The sequence below is a fragment of the Neomonachus schauinslandi genome, chromosome 12 (genome assembly GCF_002201575.2).
Source record: "Neomonachus schauinslandi chromosome 12, ASM220157v2, whole genome shotgun sequence".
Lineage (NCBI taxonomy): Eukaryota > Metazoa > Chordata > Mammalia > Carnivora > Phocidae > Neomonachus > Neomonachus schauinslandi.
In genome coordinates, this window is record NC_058414.1 from 84,878,943 (window position 1) to 84,898,891 (window position 19,949).

At 49.1% G+C, this 19,949-nt stretch overlaps 1 protein-coding gene across 1 annotated transcript in view; it reads right to left on the bottom strand.

Moving 5' to 3' along the window:
- PODXL (podocalyxin like) overlaps nt 1-19,949 on the bottom strand; it is a 47,502-nt gene continuing 27,553 nt past the window's right edge. The window contains exons 2-8 of the mRNA XM_021692861.2: nt 8,948-9,613; nt 7,354-7,655; nt 6,944-7,015; nt 4,906-5,056; nt 4,590-4,651; nt 4,175-4,342; nt 1-3,140 (exon numbers count right to left, since the gene is read on the bottom strand). Of these exons, the coding sequence (XP_021548536.1) occupies nt 2,943-3,140; nt 4,175-4,342; nt 4,590-4,651; nt 4,906-5,056; nt 6,944-7,015; nt 7,354-7,655; nt 8,948-9,613 (1,619 nt within the window). The 3' untranslated portion in view covers nt 1-2,942. The remainder of the gene's footprint in view (nt 3,141-4,174; nt 4,343-4,589; nt 4,652-4,905; nt 5,057-6,943; nt 7,016-7,353; nt 7,656-8,947; nt 9,614-19,949) is intronic.

Below are 19,949 nucleotides of genomic sequence, written 5' to 3' on the forward strand. Positions count from 1 at the left end.
TTTTACAGTGTATATTCACTTAAAGCAGTATAGAGTGGATTAACATGTGGCTGTTGTATTTACATTATTAAAAACTATGTATATCTGTATCAGCTTGGTTTTCAAAGTTTCTCCAGTATATTGTCAAAAAAGTTTAAAGCTCAAGAAGTGGTTTAAATAAACCTTCTGCTAGCTTTCCTTATCATGAGGGAAAAAGAGAATCTTGCGTCTAGACTAGATTAAACCCGTATTCTGTCCTACGATGCAAAGCGTATTCTGTACCTCCTTCATAAGCACTGCTTGCTTCCCTCCCCAGCCACAGAACAGCGTGCTTCCCCACTGGGTTTCCATCCAGTCATCAGATTCATGATTTCTGGCCTTTTATTCACCTTAGGGAAGCCAGTTTGCCGCTGATCGAAAGTTTATAATCTCTCTTCGGCACAACCTGTTTAGAGTCATGCTGAGTTCCTGGTGTTCCTTTTCTTTCTTCTCAGCCCCAGAATCTGACTTACCAGACAGCACTTAGAACCTAGTGCAGACGTGGGGTGAAGAGGACCTTTGCAGATGCATGGCTGGATGGCCCTGGACAGATGTCTAGTGGCAAGAGCAAGCCAAGGCAAGGTATTGGATTCTGAAGTTGCCCTCAGAGGCTAGAGTCACCCAGTCTGGATGCACCCAAAGGAGCATCTGAACCAGCCCAAAGCTTCCCAAGGTTCTCCTTGGACAGAGCCACCACAATCATTCCTCTTAACCAAGTATAATTTTACTCTCGTCCCTGCCATGCATCATCTCTCTGCCCAAGAGGCCATGGGGCTGTGGCCCTCGATCAGTCTGCAGAGGCATACTTGCTGTCTCTGTCTAAAGACCTGGCTGGCTGGTAAAATGTGACCCAGAAAGAGCAAAGGAGTAGGATCCAATCCTGGCCTCTTCCAAGAAGCCCACAGGGTGGAAAGAATCAAATGTTAGCCAGGAAGGAAGCAAACGGATCTCTTCCTGGTATAACAAGATTTCCTCTATTTTTTCCCCCAAACTGGCACTGTTCTCTACCCTGCCGACCTCCAGATGGTAGAGAATCAGGGCAAATACTTTTGGATCCTTGTTACTCTGGCATCTCTCTAGCTCTTGGGAAACTCACCAGAGGCCCTACTTGAACCCTAGGATATCAAAGGCCAAAGGCTATGAAGACAGAATCAAGGCAGCCAGGGAAGGACATAGATCTTCCCCCAGCTAAGCTCCTTTAAAAAATCAGCTGTCCTAAAGGAGGCTACCTATTTCATCAGGACTCACAGCCTGGGCCTGCAGGTTCTGGGGTTCTGACCTCTTGCCCTGAAATTACAGTTTTCACTTTCCTAAGCAGTTCTGCCCATCCTCCTAGTTGGTGCCAGGAAATTTCACCCAGGAGCAAAAGAGACTGTGGGCAAAGTTCCACAAAATCTGGGATTTGGGCTTCCCAGAAAATCAGATTAAACCTCACTCTGTCCAGTCCTCGGGTGCCTTCTGCTTGGAAGCTAACTGCGAAGCTCCCTCAAAACCCCTTTCCGGTACTGCTTCCCTGAGATGCCACCAGAAACTGCAGAAGTAGGCAGCCCTGCTAGGAACACAGAGAAGGGGACACGGCAAGGCCCAGCTGCATGCCCAAACAGTGAGGGGTCATTGGGAACCCCACAGCACCCCCCACTGACTGCTCCTGAGCACCTTAAAATGCATCGCACTTCCTAGGCCTTTCTGGCCCTACGGCACAGGAGAACCAGGAGTCAGTGAGATTAGTTAACTGAAAAAAAAAGTCTCCCAACAACTGAAGCTTTGGCTTGTGGCAGTAGAGGGCTGGACTAAAAAACAAATAGAACAAAACTCTCAGCAACTTGAAAAGTCCCTGAGTTTCCTATGGAACAGAGAGTAAAGCCTATCCTTCCTAACTGTATCGGTCGATTGTCTGGTAAGACACCTCTGTGGACTGGGCCCCGGGAAAGCCTGCCCTACAGCTACTGCTCTTTCTTGCTGGATCTCAGGGGGATCTCAGGGGGATCCCCGAACTTGGGTCCTCACCCCACCAACTGAGGAGTGAACAACAAAACAGGAACACTTCACCTTCATAGCCGCTGCAGGTTTCAGTCCCCGGTGGGAGTGGGGGGCCAAAGGAGTTCCTGCCCTGGGTGATGGGCCAGGACCCATCCTGGGGGTGAAGGGCCCCCCCTTTTCTCTTCACCTGCAGAAGGATCCCTGAAGCAGACCTCGTTCACACTGAAGTCTCGTGTGGGTTAAGTCTCAAGATCCCTAAGCAAATGCAAGGAAGCCAGAATCCGGGACAAGGGGTTCGAGGCCATGAACGAATGGTGGAGTCCCAGAGGCCCTGGGACAGAGTGGGGCTACAAAGTGAGTGGAGGGCGGGTCAAGCACAGAGGGGACGGGAACACTGGCAGGCGAGGCTGGGGACCTGTCCTTGGAAGGAATCAGATCCCCCGGAGACAGATCTGGCCCTGCTGTCCCTCCTGTCCCATCCATTGTCCCATCCATTGACCGTGAGCTTCGCCTCACCGGGGAAGCTGAGGGGAACGTGCACCGCTCTGAATGAGGGGATCTCTGTTTCCATCCTGCCTCTGTTGCCGAGGGGCTGTGTGAGCTGGACCTTACCCCAGTTAGGCCTCAGTCACCTCGGATGCGAGATGAAGGGATTCTACTAGATGACCGTGTGGGTGGCTCTCCCTCTCGTCTTCCAGCAGCACTGAGCTCAGGCACTAGTGGGTTATTTTACAAGAGGAATCTAGACAGAATGTGATTTGTTCAGTTTGGTGAAAAGGGAAAATTAAGGCCCTGTGGGGATTGGGAGGAGGGGACCTCCAAGTCTGCTTCCCTCCCCCATCTTTCCCTCAGCTGGGAAGGATTTTCCTCCCCTGTCCAAATGGCACTTGAGGTGGTTCAGTCTGGAGCACTGTTGTCCTGTCGGAGGCTGCCCACGGACCTGATTAGAGGTGCGTGTCTTCCTCCTCGTCTAGGTCATCCTTGGCCAGGTTGTCCAGAGGGACGATCCAGCTGTCCCCCAGCTCCCCATTAAGGTTGACCACCTTTTTCTCTTGCATCTCTGATGAGGTCTCCATCACTTCCAGTGTGGGATTGTCATGGTAACCATTCTCCACTGTCTGCAGCTCCTCTGTTAGCCGTTGCTAGGATAGGGAAGACGACCCAAGAAAGGGTGATTTTTGAGGGCTCGTGGCCTTCCTATTACACAGGTACCCCTACAATCCAGGAACCCCAGTTCGGGTAGGGTGTGCAGTAAACGCTCTGGGAGGCCATCGTGGTTACTGGCCTGCCTCAGGACTACTTTGAAACAGGGACTTGCCCAGCATCCTAGAATGCCCAGCTCACTTGACCTTTACCCTGTGGGCAAATCCGTGAAGTCAGCGTAAATGGACTTTTGTTTTCCAGAAGGCTCCAGTCTCTTTCCTCCACCCCCCCCGCTGCCCCCACCACCCACCCAAACTTACTCTCCAGGCACCGGCCTCACCCCACTGTACTGAGTCAGGAAGGACTGTAAGAAAATGACTTTCATCGGGTCGGGGGACCGAGGACCTCTCTCAGCCTAAGCCACCTGGGTAGAGCAGGACCTCACCATCTGTGCCAGAGGAGCCAGGAGATAGCACTTTCCCTGGTCTTTATCTGACCTACAATCTGGCTCTCACAGTCGAGTCACCCGGGACGCTTTTGGCAAATACTCAGATCCAGAGATTCCGTTTCAGTTGGTGTGTGTGGAGGCAGGCACGGGAATTTTCCTAAGTGCCCCCGCAGTGCGCGGCCAGGGCTGAGAACCACGTGTCTGGGTGCGGCTGGCCCGACGGGAAATCGGACAAGGCGGGTAAGGAATTTCTGGTTAGCCAGGTATGCCTCGCCCTTTTCTTTCAGGAAATCCTCAGCGCAGCTCCGCAAGGTGGTCATTATCCCCACACGCAGATGAGAGGCTCAGAGGTTACAGGCCGGGCTCAAGGTCACACAGGTAATCAGAGGCAGAGCTAGGGCTTAGCCCCTCCCCCCACACGCCTCTTCAATTTGCCATGGAACTTCGCAGTTCCTTCCTGTAAGGGATGGCCTTCGCCCGTCAGGAAGGGCCCATGGCCCACTCACTTTCCTCTGGCAGGGCGGTAATGGGGTGAGGTCACCTGGAGCACGGCTGCTTCCCCGGTGAGGGCCGTGAAGTCCTCACCTGGTCCTTCCTCTGGGAGAGACGCTGGTGGCAACAGCCGTACAGGGCCGCAATGAGGAGCAGGAAGGATGCCATGCACACAATGGTGATGATGAGGGGCATGCTGAACCGGTCCTCCGTCTCTTCGGGTGGCCCTTGGTTCCCAAACTTCATGTTACTGACTCCCACCTGCCAGCAAGGAGGACATTATGTGGCAGACAACAGAATGTGGGTCACTCCCACCCAGTTAGGAGCTCTTCTGCTTGGCGTTTGTGGGGGCCTATCCCGTCACCCTGCTGTCGCCTCTCTAACCCTCCCGTCTTCCAGCTGCTTGCAAGCGGGAGGTTCTCCCACAGCGAGAGATACTGCTGAGCAGAGCAACTATAGACTTCTGAGGAAGGGGCTTCCGCCCCAGCACACAGAGGAGTCCACTTACCTCTTTCAGCTCGTCCCACTTGTCTTTCAGCGATTCATACACATCCCTGGGCAGGAGGTTTGCTGTGGGGGAGAGAGACGTTGCTGGTGGTCCAGCTCAGAGGGATGTGTAGGGGATGGAGACTGGGCCCCAAGAGGAGGACGCGCTGTACCTCAGTCTCCCGAGTGCGGTCTCTCTTGGGTGGCCCTGGAAGGGGGCGTGGCCTGACCCTTCTGATGAAACACCGGCCCTGACCCATCTTCATGGCTCCCGAGCGGTCAGCCCCTGCCCCATTCCCACCCCACTTAGACCTCAGCACCCCCTACCCTCAACTCACTCTGGACAGCGATTTCTTTGACTGCCACTGCCTGGGAGTCTTGAATAGGTACCAGCCGTATATGGCACTTATCTTGAGCTGGGTTGAAGGCGGCTTTTGCTGCTCGGCACAGAAGCGTGACCAGTTTGTCATCCGAACTGCTGTTCCCCGCCTATTGTGGGGAGACCACAAGTGATTCCTCAGGGATCAGGACAGCAGCCTAGGCTTGTGGGGCTGCCCTTCGGAGCCAAGTTCAGGAGAATGCTGCTGCCTGGTGTGAACCTATTTCCCGCTTCCCTCAACTGGGGCCACTCCCAGGCCTGGTAGGAGTCACCGGTTATATGCTGTGCTGGGCCAGTCCCTGCCTTCTCTGACTCCTGCAAATCTCTTCCCCGGTCCCCTCACCCTGTTTATCTCGTCTGTGGCTGAACAGGATCTTTCACCTGAGTGCCCCCTTCTCTCTCGGAGCTCTTCAGGGGTCATGACCTGATGCCCTTATCCTCTCCCTAGAAGGGCCTGAGGCGGCGCTGCCCAGCAGCCTGCCACTTGCCAGACCTCAGGAGGTGAAGCCCCAGCTCTCAGCCCAAGGTTATCTTTCTGAAAGTTGAAGCGTGCATGCCCTTCCCTAGACTAAGACTCTGGTCGTGAAGCCAGGGAAGGCCACCACTGAACAAGGGGACATGGGAGTGTCTTGAGGATGCACGTGGGGATGTCTTGGAGGGGGATCTTCTGTACCCCTCAGCAGAAAGAGCACGGCTGACACACCTTTAGTGCTGAGGGTGAGGAAGGAAAGTGTGGACAGCTTTTACCTGGTCCTGCCATGTCATCTACAGTCACCCCAAGCTGTGTTTCTCTGACCTGATTTTGGAATAGGGTACTGAGGTGAACAAAAGGACTCTTGGCATGGCTCACCTCGGGACCCCAAGCCATCCTGGGGTTTCTATCTGGGATTTCCTAAGCTTAGCAATCCCTCTGCCACCAACCTTCCTTTTATGGCACACGGCAAAAATGCTTCTCCCAACCAGTCACACAACCTGGCAAGTTTTAGCCAAAAAGAGAGCCTGAGAATGGCTGGGCATGCATCAGTGTGATTCCTGCCTTGTCCAATAAGCCCAGCCCCAGGGCAACACTGCTCCCCTTTAAAACTCCAGTCTAAACGTATGCTTTTGGAAAATTCCAGCAAAATGAGCACTCAGAAGAAAACAACTGTAAAAAAAAATACAGGCGGCATTAAAATGCTGTAAACCCAAGTTCTCCATCCTTTAGAAACCCTGTCGTTCCGTTCTACTTCCTAGGGGGTGTTTGCAAAAGCAGTCACTGACCAGGAGAGGGCAGCCGTGAGCCACCCATCACTTGCACTCAGGAAGGCCCTTAATCCTCAAAGACTGGCTGGCTGCGGAGGCGGCGGCCAGCGGCAGCAACACCCCACCAACATAGCACTCCCTCTCACACAAATGTCCTCTGACACAAGCAGACGCTCCCACCCAGCACACACACACACACACCACCACCACCCCCCCGCCCCGAGTATGGGCAATGCCTCCCCGATGCTCCGGAGCTCTGACCCCTCAGGCGAGAGCAAGATTATCTCCATGCTGTTCTTCCACTGAGACCGTCAGATGAATACAGGGACCAGCAAACAGAAAACCACAGACTATTAGAACAGGGAAAGTTAGTTAGGCTGACTGAGCCTCTTGTTTTCAGCCGGGGCCTCGGAAGCCCAAAGAGATCAACTTAACTAAATCACAGCCTGAACTAGGATTGAGGTCTCCAGACTCTGGGAACATGTGAATAATTACAGAGGGCAAGCCTAGGAGACCCGGGGACTTCTGGCCCTGCAGCAGCCCTGTGGGACTTGACTTAGGAATCTGAACTTCACTTTGTCTATCAGCTGGAAGGGGCCACTTCCCAAGGAAAGAGCAAGGGCAGGAAAATGAACACATTTCTCAGTCCATTTTCAGAAGAACACTCCATTCCCTTCTACCTTCCCTACTCCTGCTGCTAAACCACAGTTTGGGGGTATAGATCAGGCCGGAGCCTAGATCAGCAGGGTACTCACACAGAGGCTGGTTTTTGTGAAGTTCAGGATGAGCATCTTGTCAGTTAGCCTTTCGGGAGATTCGCACTTTATCTAGAAGAAGAAGCCACTGGGATTCAGGTTCAGGCTGAGCCTGGTGGGGTCCCATCACTGACCCCTCCCTTCCTCCCCCCAGGGTGGGCGACACAAAGGAAGGAGCTCCTGGCAAGCTGAGGGTGTGACTGGACAGAGTTTCAGAGCCAGGTGTGTTACTGGCTGTCCAGCCATCTAAGCCAGAATCTGGCAAAGCCAGAGAGAGGGGATGATTGGATGACGGTTCCTAACAGCCCTCGCCAGGGGCTCTGGGCTGGAGGGACGAGTAGAAACACTTCTTAGAGCCCCTTCCATCTGAGCCTGGGCTCTCTTCTCTGTCCCACCCCTGCTGGAAGTACCCTGTCATCCCCATGAGCCAAGGAAGGAGGAGGGATGTTGGAGACTCGGGGGGCAGTCGAAGCCAACTGAGTGCTGGGGCTTCTGGGTCCCTTGACTGGAGACGTGGCCACAGGTCCCGATGAAGGGCCTGCAGGCTGTGGAGCCTCCGACGAAGAGGTCCCAGGAACAGAGGGAGTCCCAGTGGCAGAGGAAGAGGTCCCAGTGTCGGAAGAAGAGGTCCCAGTGGTGGAGGAAGAGTTCCCAGTGATAGCCGGCATCATGCTGGATTTCTGCAGATTTCCTTCTAAGGTAACCAGTGATGCTGTAATTGGGAAAGCAAAGGCTCTGAGAAAAGAGGAGTGGTACCTTTAACAGCAGAGGGCAGTCTCTCTTGTTCTTAGTTCCTGGGGGTTCTTTGGCCTTATCCCCCACCTGGACCACAAGCTAGAGTAAGCAGGCTATGAGGAAGAAGGGGCAAACTGATGAAGCCATTTCCTGTACCGTATTCCAGGGTGGGTCAGACTGGACAAGCCAGGGTGAGACCCGATAAAAGAAGTCACAGTGACAGTGATAGCAGCGACAGCTAATACTCAACGGGCACTCACTGCATCTGGGGGACTGTCCTCGTGCCTCCAGGGTTACTTTCTTAGTCAATCCTCACAACACCCCGACGAGGAAAGTACCATAAGCAACCCTCGTTTATAAATAAGCCAACTGGGCTCAGAGGGGCCTGATGATTTGCCCAAGGTCACATGTGAAGAAGCGGCACATCAGGAACTTGAATCCAGGTGTACCCGGCTCAGAGCCCTTGCTCTGACTGCAGGATGAGACCTCCTGCAGGAGAAGCAGGTGCGCTTAACATCAGGAGGCATTCTGACCACCTGCAGAGTTCTCGACAGTGCAGACCCTCAGGTCCACACCGAGAAATTCCGATTCAATAGAGATCTCCCACGGGTCATGTTCGTGAGGCTCATGATCCATCCGTGGGTTTTAAAATTTATTTACTGGGTTAAGATCAGCACTTTTAAAAAGGAACCAAGGAAATGGGATGGAGTAGAAAATACTAGGGCCCTATCACATACGGTAAAATCAGCCCTGGTTAGTGAAACTTCTGTTTTCAGTTACATGTGTGTTCTACGTTTGTGTTCCTGGATCATGGTGTAAAACTAAGTAAAGTGTATTTCCTACTGGAGACTGCCAGGTGGAGAAACACTGTTCTGAGTATTAATGCCCCACCACTGCAACTACCCAAGCCTTACCCAGGAATAGACTGTTGGCTTATGCGTTCCACTGGGCAGGCCAGAACACCGGCCCCATCAGAGTAACACGGCCCTGCTGGCCTCTGCTCGGCACTGAAGGGGGAACCCGAGCCTGAATGGAGGTGGTGTATTCACAGAATTCAACCCTAAATTCCATCTTCCAGCTGAGCAACTGTATGGAATGTAAGCACTCAGAAGTTTCTTCTTGCTTGGGGGGAAAAGCATTACTTGGGGCGCCTGGCTGGCTTAGAAGAGCACGGGACTCTTGATCTCGGGGTGAGGGGTTCAAGCCCCATGCTGGGTGTGGAGCCTACTTAATTTTTAAAAAAGAAAAAAAAAAAAAAGCAGGACTTACGTGGTGTGGTAGATGTCCCGGGTAACGTGGAGCTGAGACCTGCCTTCATGCCTGAACTACTTGAAGCTACTGTAGGGATTTTGCTTGGTCCCTCGGGAGGGCTCCCTGGAGGCTTCAAAGTAGCAGGGTTTGCACTTGGTTGGTGAGGGCCTGTTGGGGCGCTGCCGGTGGGGAGAGCAGAAGCGGGGCTGAGGGTGCTAACCCGATCTGGGGACGGAGAGGTCGCCTGCTCCTGGTCCTTAGTGGTCATGTGGCTGGTGGTAACACCCGGGCTACCCTGCTGGGCTCCAGCTGTCTGGTTCTTCGCGGTTTCAGGCTGCATGGACTTAGGGGGTGGGCCAAGTGTCGTCTTGCTTAAACCTTGAGGCTCCTTTGCGCCGTCACCAGTTACGCTGGGCTTGCTGGAGGCCTTCGCATCTTCGTCCGTGGGCGCGACGGCTGCGCTTGGCCTGCCCGGGGCTGATGTGGGCCCCAAGCTGCTGGGCGTCGTGGTGGGACTTCCGCTGGTGGCCGCTGCCGTCACCCTTTTCTCAGTCTGCGTCAGAAGTGTGCTTACTGTAGTCTGGTCTGTGGCCCCCGCCGCCTCACTGGCTGCTGGCGCCAGGATGGGCACGTTTGGGACTGTAGGTTTTGTGGTGGTGGCCGGGCCACTACTGGGCTTGATGTCTGTTTTCAAAGACAACACAGAAGCGAGTTAGGCTATTAGCTGGGAGTGTTTCTCTCCACTCTTCTCCAGCTCTTCCCCAGGATCTAGAGGCCTTGCTCCCACCACTGCCATGTGCCTTGGCTGAAGGCCTGGGTCTTCGATGTGCCCAGATTTTAGGAAGTTCTGGAAACCTCTCAGGACAACAAGAGTGAAGCAGAGGAAGTCAAGGGAAATTGTGCAGAAGAAAAAGGGCGGGCCGGCTAATCCCAGTGCACGTGGAAGCCTGCAGCCAATGCCCTGCCCCTGCCCCCATCCAGCGCCAGGCCCGCACGCCCTTCACGGTTTCCACATGCCACCACAGAGCCAGGCCACCCAGATCCCCTCTGCCCCCTTCTCCCCAGCTCCCAAGCACGTCACCCTGCTGGGGACACAGCAGACTCCTACCTACTGAACTGCCCTGTCGTAGGCATGGCAAGAGAGACATGCCTCTGTTCTCAGGGAAGTATAATCTAGAAGGAGAAGCTGACAACAGTGACGTGACACCAACTGCCATTTAAGTACAACTGGGAGCCATGCCAAGGAAAAGAAGTACAGCGTGCTTTGACTCCGTCCAGCATGGTAGTTTAACCTTAGCAGGAGATCAGGGAAGGAAGGCCTTACTAATTTTATTCATTTGTTTAACAAGTTCTTTATGAAGGGAACTGTTAAGTGTGGGCCCTAGGATACAATGGTAAGACACATATGATCCAAACCCTCAGGGAGTTTATCTTCTGGTGGGCAAGACAGGAATTAAGTGGGACAGAACAACTAAACATCAAATCCTGGAGCCTGTCTGGGAGAAATGAACAAGAAAACGATACACAGAACAGGGGGTGGGGGCTGTTTAGACAGGGTGGTGAGTAGAGGCCTCTCAGAGATGCCCGTTCAGCTGAGACTTGCAGGGTAACGAGAACAGTGTGGAGAGCAGGAGGAAATGTGGCCAGGCAGAAGAACAGAGCCTGCAAAGGCCCCAGAGCAGAGAAGACACGGGTGAATGGAGTTTGGGGGGGGCGGTGTGGCAGGGAGCAGGGCTCAGAAAATCAGGGCCTTACAGGTAAAGGGCCAGGAACTTACGGTCCAGACCCTACGTTTTTGAGAATAAAAGGAGACTCTCTTAAAAATCATATCCTAGGTAAAATGAGACATAAGATCACCCTCCAGTAAAGATTTTGGACTTTAAGTGCAAAAAGAAGCCACTGAAGGTTTTAAGCAAAGAAGTTTTATAGGGTGATTTGCAAAGAAACACATTTGCTGCTCTGGGGGCTGTGGATTGGAAGGGAGAGCGTGTGGAAATGGGGAAGAAAGAGGCAAGGGCAGTAATCCAGATGGAATGGATGGCAGTCAGCTGTACAAAGTTATTGACAACAGAGACAAAAAGAGAATGGATCAAGATTCTATTTGGGGGGCACCTGGCTGACTCAGTTGGTAGGACCGTGTGACTCTTGATCTCAGGGCTGTAAGTTCAAGCCCCATATTGGGGGAGAGCTTACTTTTTAAGACTATATTTTGGAGACAGAATCAACTACTGATGGACTACTAAGTGACGAGAAGAGAGGAATCAGGATTGTTCCTGGTTTTCTGTTTGGAGCAGAAGGGCGAGAGTGGTGGGAAGAATGTAGTGGACCTTTACTGTTCTTTTTTTTTTAAGATTTTATTTATTTATTTGTCAGAGAGAGAGAGAGAGCATGTGCACACAAGTGGGGGGAGGGGCAGAGGGAGAAGAAGGCTCCCCGCTGAGCAAGGAGCCCGACGCGGGACTTGATCCCAGGACCCCGGGACCATGACCCGAACCAAAGGCAGACGCCTAACCGACTGAGCCACCCAGGCGTCCCATGGACCATCACCATTCTTTATAGCCAATCAGAATCTATGCCATTTTTCTCCATTTGGGGAACTCCCCACATAATACGTTGATGGCAGCAGGATTTGTCTCCTCCTCGCCTATTATACACTGAAAATGACTGATATTTCCTTTTCTAGCCTCCCTTGTGACTAGAGCACAAGCATGTGCTAAGCTGTCATGAACCAGACACTTCCATCCCAGCCAGGGAGTGAAGGGGCAGTAGATGATGAGGAACGCTGATGGCAGTAACCATGACATCATGCTCAAGTGCAAGCGGCAGTGGGGGGGACGCCAGAGTGAGGATCCACAGCCAGCCCTGCAGCACCTACTGCTTGGCACTGCTGAGCAGTACTGGCCTCTTTGGACCACTTCTATAGCCTAACTTGGGGTGATATTAAAAGTAGCCCTAAATGTAATGGGGTCTCCAGCAATCCCGGTTCCTCCATAAGTACACAGTAACCCAGTATATTTTACCTGTGCACACACACACACGCACAATTTTGCTGCTGAAAAGCAGAAATTTGTATCAGGAGTGGTTGTAAGCAACAGGACTTCAAGGATTAGGTTTTGGGCTTTATTGGGTTTAAAGGCAGAATTCTGCAAGTATTAGGGAACATGACTCCAGTATCCTATGGCATCTTGTAGAGAAGCAGTCACATTATCACCTGTCATCTAGAATGAAGTACCCCATGAAGGGGCTTCGGTATTTGCTGACACAGAAGAGTATGAAGGGCACACATAAAAGGATATGTGTTAAAAATCAATGTACCATTGGGGCGCCTGGGTGGCTCAGTCGTTAAGCATCTACCTTCAGCTCAGGTCATGATCCCGGAGTCCTGGGATCGAGCCCCGCATCGGGCTCCCTGCTTGGCGGGAAGCCTGCTTCTCCCTCTCCCACTCCCCCTGCTTGTGTTCCCTCTCTCTGTCAAATAAATAAATAAAATCTTTAAAAAAAAAAAATCAATGTACCATTATGGTTTGTCAGTGGTTTTTCCTTCTTAGTAGTCATAAAATAGTGGTGCTTCTTATAACTGATCATGTCATAATACTTTTTTGACAAGAGAGGAGATTGCTGAGGAGGATACCAGCATATTTGAGGAATTAGGGGATGTGGAAAAGGGTGGTTACTTCTTACTGTGGTGAATAGCTTAAAACAGGGTTTCTTAAACCCCAGAACTACTGACATTTTTTTGGCTAGGATATTTATTTGTTATAGGAGGTTGTCCTATGCATTATAGGATACTTAACAATATCCCTGATCTCTATCCACTAGATGCAAGTAACATATACATACATCTCTCCCCAGTTGTGACAAACAAAAATGTCTTTATATATTGCCAAATATCCCCTGGAAGAGACAAAACCACTACCAGTGAAAACTGGCTTAAAGAAAGAGAATAACAGGGGGGGCCTGGATGGTTCAGTTGGTAGAGCATGCAACTCTTGATCTTAGGGTCATGAGTTCAAGCCTTAATGGTAGGCGTAGACCTTACTTTAAACAAAACAATACAAAAAAGACAACAAATTCTAATTCCTAAATCCTCCTATCAAAGCACAGACTGAAAACCAGAGGCTTTCTGAGACTACAATAAAGGAATTTCTTCTTGTTTGCAGTTGAAGAGCAGAGAAGACCAAAAGACAAATGTAAAAGTTTGATCCCATGAGTTGCCAAATTACAGTGTTGGTTTAATTCGTAACTTCACCAGGTCTCTCATGTGAAAAAAGGATCTTGGGAATTGTAATGGTGACATATGAGAGGATGCAGATGAATCAGGGTATCCATAAGTCTCAATCTGCAGTGGAGCTCACTTTGCCAGTATCCTCAACTGCTGTTCTCCTGGCTGCTGATGCCGTTCCTGCCTTGCTTGAAAACTCTTAATAGGCTCACCTGAGCTCACTGACACAGAAAGCCACATTGCCTCATCATCTCTTCAACTCTTCACTTTTTCCAAACCTATAACAATAATCAGACTCCAGTGTGCCCAGAAAGACAAATACAGAGTCTGCCCCGGGAGGAGGCTTACACACAGAAATATCTGTAATAACTCTAGCAAATATGTATGGTTATACAATATGAGTGTCCTAGATCAAGGATGGGTCATGATATCAGGCTGAATTTATCAATATGGGTAGGCATACCAGAGATTTTAGATTCAATATGCTGACTTAAGCAGTCAGAAGTAGTAGTTCTAGTTGTTTTCTTAGTTGGTGAACTGAAACCTAGACTCAATTGTAGTCTACATTAAATAAAGTTAAGTTGCCAAAAATTCCCTGGAATAATGAATAAGAAGAAATCCGAAATCTTAGAGAGATACAAATGTTTGGTTTATCATGGGGGCGCCTGGGTGGCTCAGTTGGTTAAGCTGCCCCGCTCTTGGTTTCGGCTCGGGTCATGGTCTGGTTGTTGTGGGATGGAGCCCCACATTGCGCTCTGCACTGGGCACGGACTCTGCTTCAGATTCTCTCTCCCTCTCTCTGCCCCTCCCCCACCCTGCTTGCACGTGTGCTCGCTCTCTCTCATTCTCTCTCTCTCAAATAAATAAATCTTTAAAAAAAAGAATGGTTTATCATGTGTAATCTGCTCACTCACACTTTTTTCCTTAGAAGAGCTCATTTGACACCTGCTTCACCAAGGCTTTGAGAACTACTATATTTCATGAGTTCTGAGATGCACATGTTTTCATGTCTGTGAAATGAGAATGTTTTATAAGTTACTGTAGATCACACTTTGACAGTGGTCTTTTGTTTTTCTAAGTGGGTCATAAAATTAATAGTTCATCTTATCACTGAGAGTATCTTGGATTTGATTAAATTTGGGATATTGTTGAGGAGACTAGTAGCATATTCTAAGAGATCGTCGTGGCTGTTCTTCATTGGCCAGGTGTGCTAGTAGGGGATAATGCTGACTTCAGTGGGGATGGACACCAGGTTCCTTGGGTAGCAGTAGAGACAAGAGTAGAATTCCATTTCTAGGAAAAAAAGGTGGGTATAATACCATAATGGATGGCAGGACCACCATGGTAATCAGAATAATCCAATGAAAGGAATTTTGGACAGGGGCTAATAATCCTATGGTCTTTAGGGGCAGCCCACTAACATCCCACCTCAAGACTCAGCAAACTGTGACCTGTGTCAAATCACCACAGTAGAGAACACAGCCAGCCACTCATCCAATTCCCAGGACTGAATCTTTCCACAAACTCAGGGTACCCTGAATGAAATATGTATTTGTTTCCAAGACTGCTGTATCAAATGACCAAAACCCAGGTGGCTTAAAACAACATAAATGTATTCTCTCATGGTTCTAGAGTCTAGAAATCCAAAATTGGCAGGGCCATGCTTCCTCTGAAGGCACTCGGGAAGAATCTTTCTTTGCTTCTTTGTGGCAATCTTTGGTATTCCTTGGCTTGCTGTCATATCCGTCCAATTATGGCTCCATCATCACATCATGGATGCCTTCTTCCCTGTGTGTCTCCCCTTTTATAAGGACACTAGTCTTTGGATTTAGGATTCACCCTGATCCAGTAGGACCTAACCCAGGATGATCTTAACTTGATTATATCTGCAAAGTCCCTATTTCCAAATAAAGTCACATTCACTGGTACTAAGTACAGGGGATTAGGACTTGAACACATCTTTTGGGACAGGACACCATTCAACCTCATAATCTGCTCCCCCAACCCCACTTATTTCACTATAAAAACCAGGGTTCTTAGTTTCAAATATTAGAAATCAACTAATGGAACCCTGTGTGCCCCTCGGTTGAGCAGTGGCTTTCTATGGTCTCCTCTGCAAATGGGCTCTGTGCCTAGCATCCCTGTCCCCACCACCCATGATCACACGCCGAGGCCGGGGGGGGGGGTTGGTCACCGCCGAGGTTTCCACCAGCCCACAAACAACAGTAAGGCAGCCACCTCATTCAGTGGCTCGCTTGTGGCCACCCACAGCTATGACTGGCGCCGCCTGCGTTCCCTTCCAGTAACAGCTCCTGTGGAAGTGCAGAGTATCCTGGGGAAGCCATCCCTCACCACCCCAGCTTCCCCAAGGCTGACCCGATCACTGGTGGGCAAGCTTCTTTTTCGGGAAGTCCACTCTCCCATTCATGGCTACAGTGTTAGAGTCCCAAAACGCTTGGAATCTCCCCAGGCCTCCAGCAGGACGATCACCTGTGACTTGGCTCCAGAAACCATGAGGAAGCAGCCTGTGGCCAGCCTAGCAAAGCCAACACCGGGCCCCAATCCTGAGTGGCCACCACCAGCCACCAGGCTTCAGGAGGCACTAGCTTATCAGAGGCCCCCCTCCCCCCTCACCTCCTCCCCTCGCTGTAGACTAGGCAGGCTGCAGCAAGCAGAAGCAGTTGGGTTCTTTTTTTTTTTTTTTTCCCTGCAGTTGGGTTCTTTTATATCAAAACAGCGAAACACCAAAAAGGAAGTTGAGAGAACCCCACTCTTTACTATCCAAGCCACATGCAAGCCTTCCTGACACCCTGTAACTCCATGCCTTCCACCAAGTGGAAAATAAACTCCAAGCAGCCAGTAAAAAAAAAAAAAAAAAAATCATCATTTTGCTAACAGAATCACTTAAGATGGCTAAAGAATCAGGCTTAGGGGGCACCTGGGTGGCTCAGTCAGTTAAGCATCTGCCTTCGGCAGATCATGATCTCAGGGTCCTGGGATCGAGCCCCACATCGGGCTCCCTGCTCAGGGAGGAGTCTGCTTCTCCCTCTCCCTTTGCCGCTCCCCCCTCCCACTCATGCTTTCTCTCTCTCTCTCAACTAAAATCTTAAAAAAACAAAAACAAAAAAACAATTTAAAGACTGAGATAAAAATCCTTGCATTCCAGATCTATCCCAAGAGGTCCATCCATAATCCTTGTCCATAAACTTCCTTACACTGATTCCCTATTCTTGTTCCTTCTGAGTTCCTAACCTTCTATTTAAAAATCATTAGCTACTACCTGTAAATCTGGTCAGATCCTCACCTCAGTATAGCTTGCCTTCAAAAAACCCCAAAAAACAAAAAAACAAAAAACTGACCATGAAATGTACTATTCAAAGTCTTGCCCATTGGAAGAACTTTCCTTCCTTACTATACTTCAGTGTCTTCCCTAAACAGGGCTATTATCCCATATCAGTCCACTCTTGCCTGCTCCAGCATATTATACACATAAACATAACTTGGCTTTATTCACTCCTCAGACAACTGATCACAGGGAACTATTCTCTTTGGGACTTTTGGGGATGAGTTGAGGGAAAGGTGGCAGTATGGCAGGAATAGGCATGCTGAGGGCATGAGCCACATTGCAATTTACAATGTATACTTCCTTAGGACCTGCTCAGATCTGGTCCTGTATATACTCTTCAATTTCATAATGGAAAGCTGCAAAATAAACCCCCCCAAAATAGGAGGAATGAAATAATAAAGATAAAAGCAGAAATTAGTGAAACAGAAAACAAAAGACAATAGCAAATATCAACAGTCAAAAAGTATTTTCTTTTTGTTAATATAGGAAATTTATTTCTTTTATTACTCATTTTTTTTCTTACATAATCTCTACACCCAACATGGGGCTCAAACTCATGACTCAAGAGTCGGATGCTCTAAGCCAGCCAGATGCCTCCAAACAGACTTTCTTTAGAAACTAATAAAATAGTAAAGACTTTGATGAGGTTGATCAAAGGGGAAAACAACCCAGAATGCATAAATACAAAATACGAGGTATAAAAATAATAAAAGACATTTATAGCATAGGCTATTATGAGCAAATGCTGATAAATTTGAAGCAGATTAGATGGACACATTCCTAAGAAAATACAACTTACCCGAGTGACTTAAGAAGAAACAGACATAATAATTTGTCCTATATGCATAAAGAAATTGAATTGGTAGTTAACACTTTTCTCAAATAGTAAATCTAAGCCTGGATTCAAGGATCAAATAATTCTAGCCTTTTACATGAACTTCTCTATAGCATAGTCTGTTCTGCCTTAATATGTGTGTCTGTTAAAAGAACTAGTTCATACACAGTGATCAATCAACAAGACACAAAAAGTACACACCAAAGAAAAAGACTGATAAATTTGGCTTCATCAAAATGAAGAATCTGTGTGCATCAAAAGAACCCCAGGAGGGTGCCTGGGTGGCTCAGTCATTAAATGTCTGCCTTCAGCTCAGGTCATGATTCCAGGGTCCTGGATGGAGCCCCGCATCGGGCTCCCTGCTCAGTGAGGAGTCTGCTTCTCCCTCTACCCTTAGCTCATGCGTTCTCACACTCTCTCTCTCTCTCTGTCAAATAAATAAAATCTTTTAAAAAAAGAACCCTAGGACTTCCAGTTTCAGTCAACGAGAACAGAGAGCCGGAAAGAACACTGCTCCCACCCTTTCAGCAAGAAAAAAGCTGGAGAAACAGAAAATTAATGACTTTCCTTGAACCATGGGAGAACTGAGGTTGTGGGCAAACAACTCTCCTGAAAAGTGGAGACAGGCAGCTGCAGGGAGAAAGGGGACCCAAGTATTTGTGTGCATGGGACAGAGTTCGGTTAATGGTTGCTAAAGTTTGACTATGGGCTACTGTGAAGCCTGGGGAGCTGCTGACTCGGGAAGGTCCCCACTCTGTTTGGCTTTCTCCCCCTGGAACCCCACCAGGAGCTCATGAGGAAGCCTGGGGAGAACCCTGAGAAAGTTCCCCCGTGGGGCTGGCTAGGGGAAGAAAACAGTAGTCACTGCTGAAACTCCATATAGCCCCATGCCCCCTAGGGGAAAAAAACCTTACTTTCAGGGAAAAGGCCAACAAAGTCTGTAGCCCGAGGACACTGGTGGAAACCCACCCAAACTGGGAAGGAAAATGATAGCCACCAATGAGACCCTGCCCAGATTCACCTCTCCTATTTCCTCTAGGAAACAGAAGCATTAACTGCAGGAGAAAGGCAAAAAATTATAGCCTGAGGGCACTCATGGAAACCCACTGCAGCTGGGAAAGGGAACAGGAAAAATAAAAAATGCTTTTTACCCCTGGGGAGGGCAGGGATACGTGCTAAGTCCAGCATAACTTCTAGAAAAGAGGCAGAGCACCAATGATGGCCACACCCTCAAGCCCCAGGTTCCAGTGCCTTTATAAGAATCACGTATAAGAAAACATCAGAGAATGTCCTTCTCCCTGCCACTAACCCAAAGTGCTAGCAAACAGCAAGTGTGAAGTAAAAATAAGTTGAATAGGAGCGCCTGGGTGGCTCAGTCAGTTAAGAGTCTGCCTTTGGCTCAGGTCATGATCTCAGGGTCCTGGGATCGAGCCCCAAGTTGGGCTCCCTGCTCGGTGGGAAGCCTGCCTCTCCCTCTCCATCTGCCTCTCCCCCAGCTCATGTTCTCTCTCGCTCTCAAATAAATAAATAAAATCTTAAAAAAAAATAAGTTGAATACAGCTGGAGGGAATTGTGAAAGACAGACTCTGCAAAGCAGCAAAAAGGGAAGACTTACAGCCAAACAGGGAGACCAACAGAGGTATTAATTGGGGGATTTGCAGCCTGTGGTGCAACAAGTTTTAAATGAAGCCCAACTCCTCACTAGATTAACACAAATCCTCACAATGAAGACACAGCAGAAGAAAAGCCACAGGCTGGGCAAACACCAATCTAATCTCTGTCTCTGTGGATTTGCCTGTTCTGGACATATAATGAAGAGTCTCTCGTGACTGGCTTTCTCCAGTTTAGTTTCACCCATGTTAAAGCAGGTGTCAGTTCTGTATTTCTTTTGATTGCTGAGTGATACTCCAGTGTATGGACATACCACATTTTGTTTATCCATTTATCAGTTGATGCACATTTGGGTTGTTTCAACTTTTGGCCATTTGAATAATGCTACTACGAACATTTGTGTACAAGTTTCTGCGTAGACATATGTTTTCGTTTCTCTTGGATATATACTTAGGAGTGGAATTTCTAGATCATATGGTAACTCTGTATTTAGCACTGAGGAACTGCCAAACTGTGACTGCACCATATTACGTGCCCACGAGCAGTGGATGAGGGTTCCAATTTCTCCACCTCCTCAGCAACAACTGTTATCATCTGTCTTTCATTACAGCCATTTTACTGGGCATGAAGTGGTATCCTGTTATGGTTTTAATTTGTATTTCCCTAATGACTAATCAAACCCAGCAATATATAAAAAGGGTAATACATCATGATCAAGCAAGGTTCATCTCATGGCTAATTCAGTACTTGAAAATCAAAGCAAATCACCGTATTAACAACAAAATGAAAAACCATATGATCATCTCAATATATGCAGAAAAATCACTTGACAAAATTCATCACTCATTTATGATTTTTTAAAAATCTGAGCAAACTAGGAATAGAAGGGAATTCTCCTAACTTAATAAATGATATCTTCGGGCGCCTGGGTGGCTCAGTTGGTTGGGCGACTGCCTCCGGCTCAGGTCATGATCCTGGAGTCCCGGGATCGAGTCCCGCATCGGGC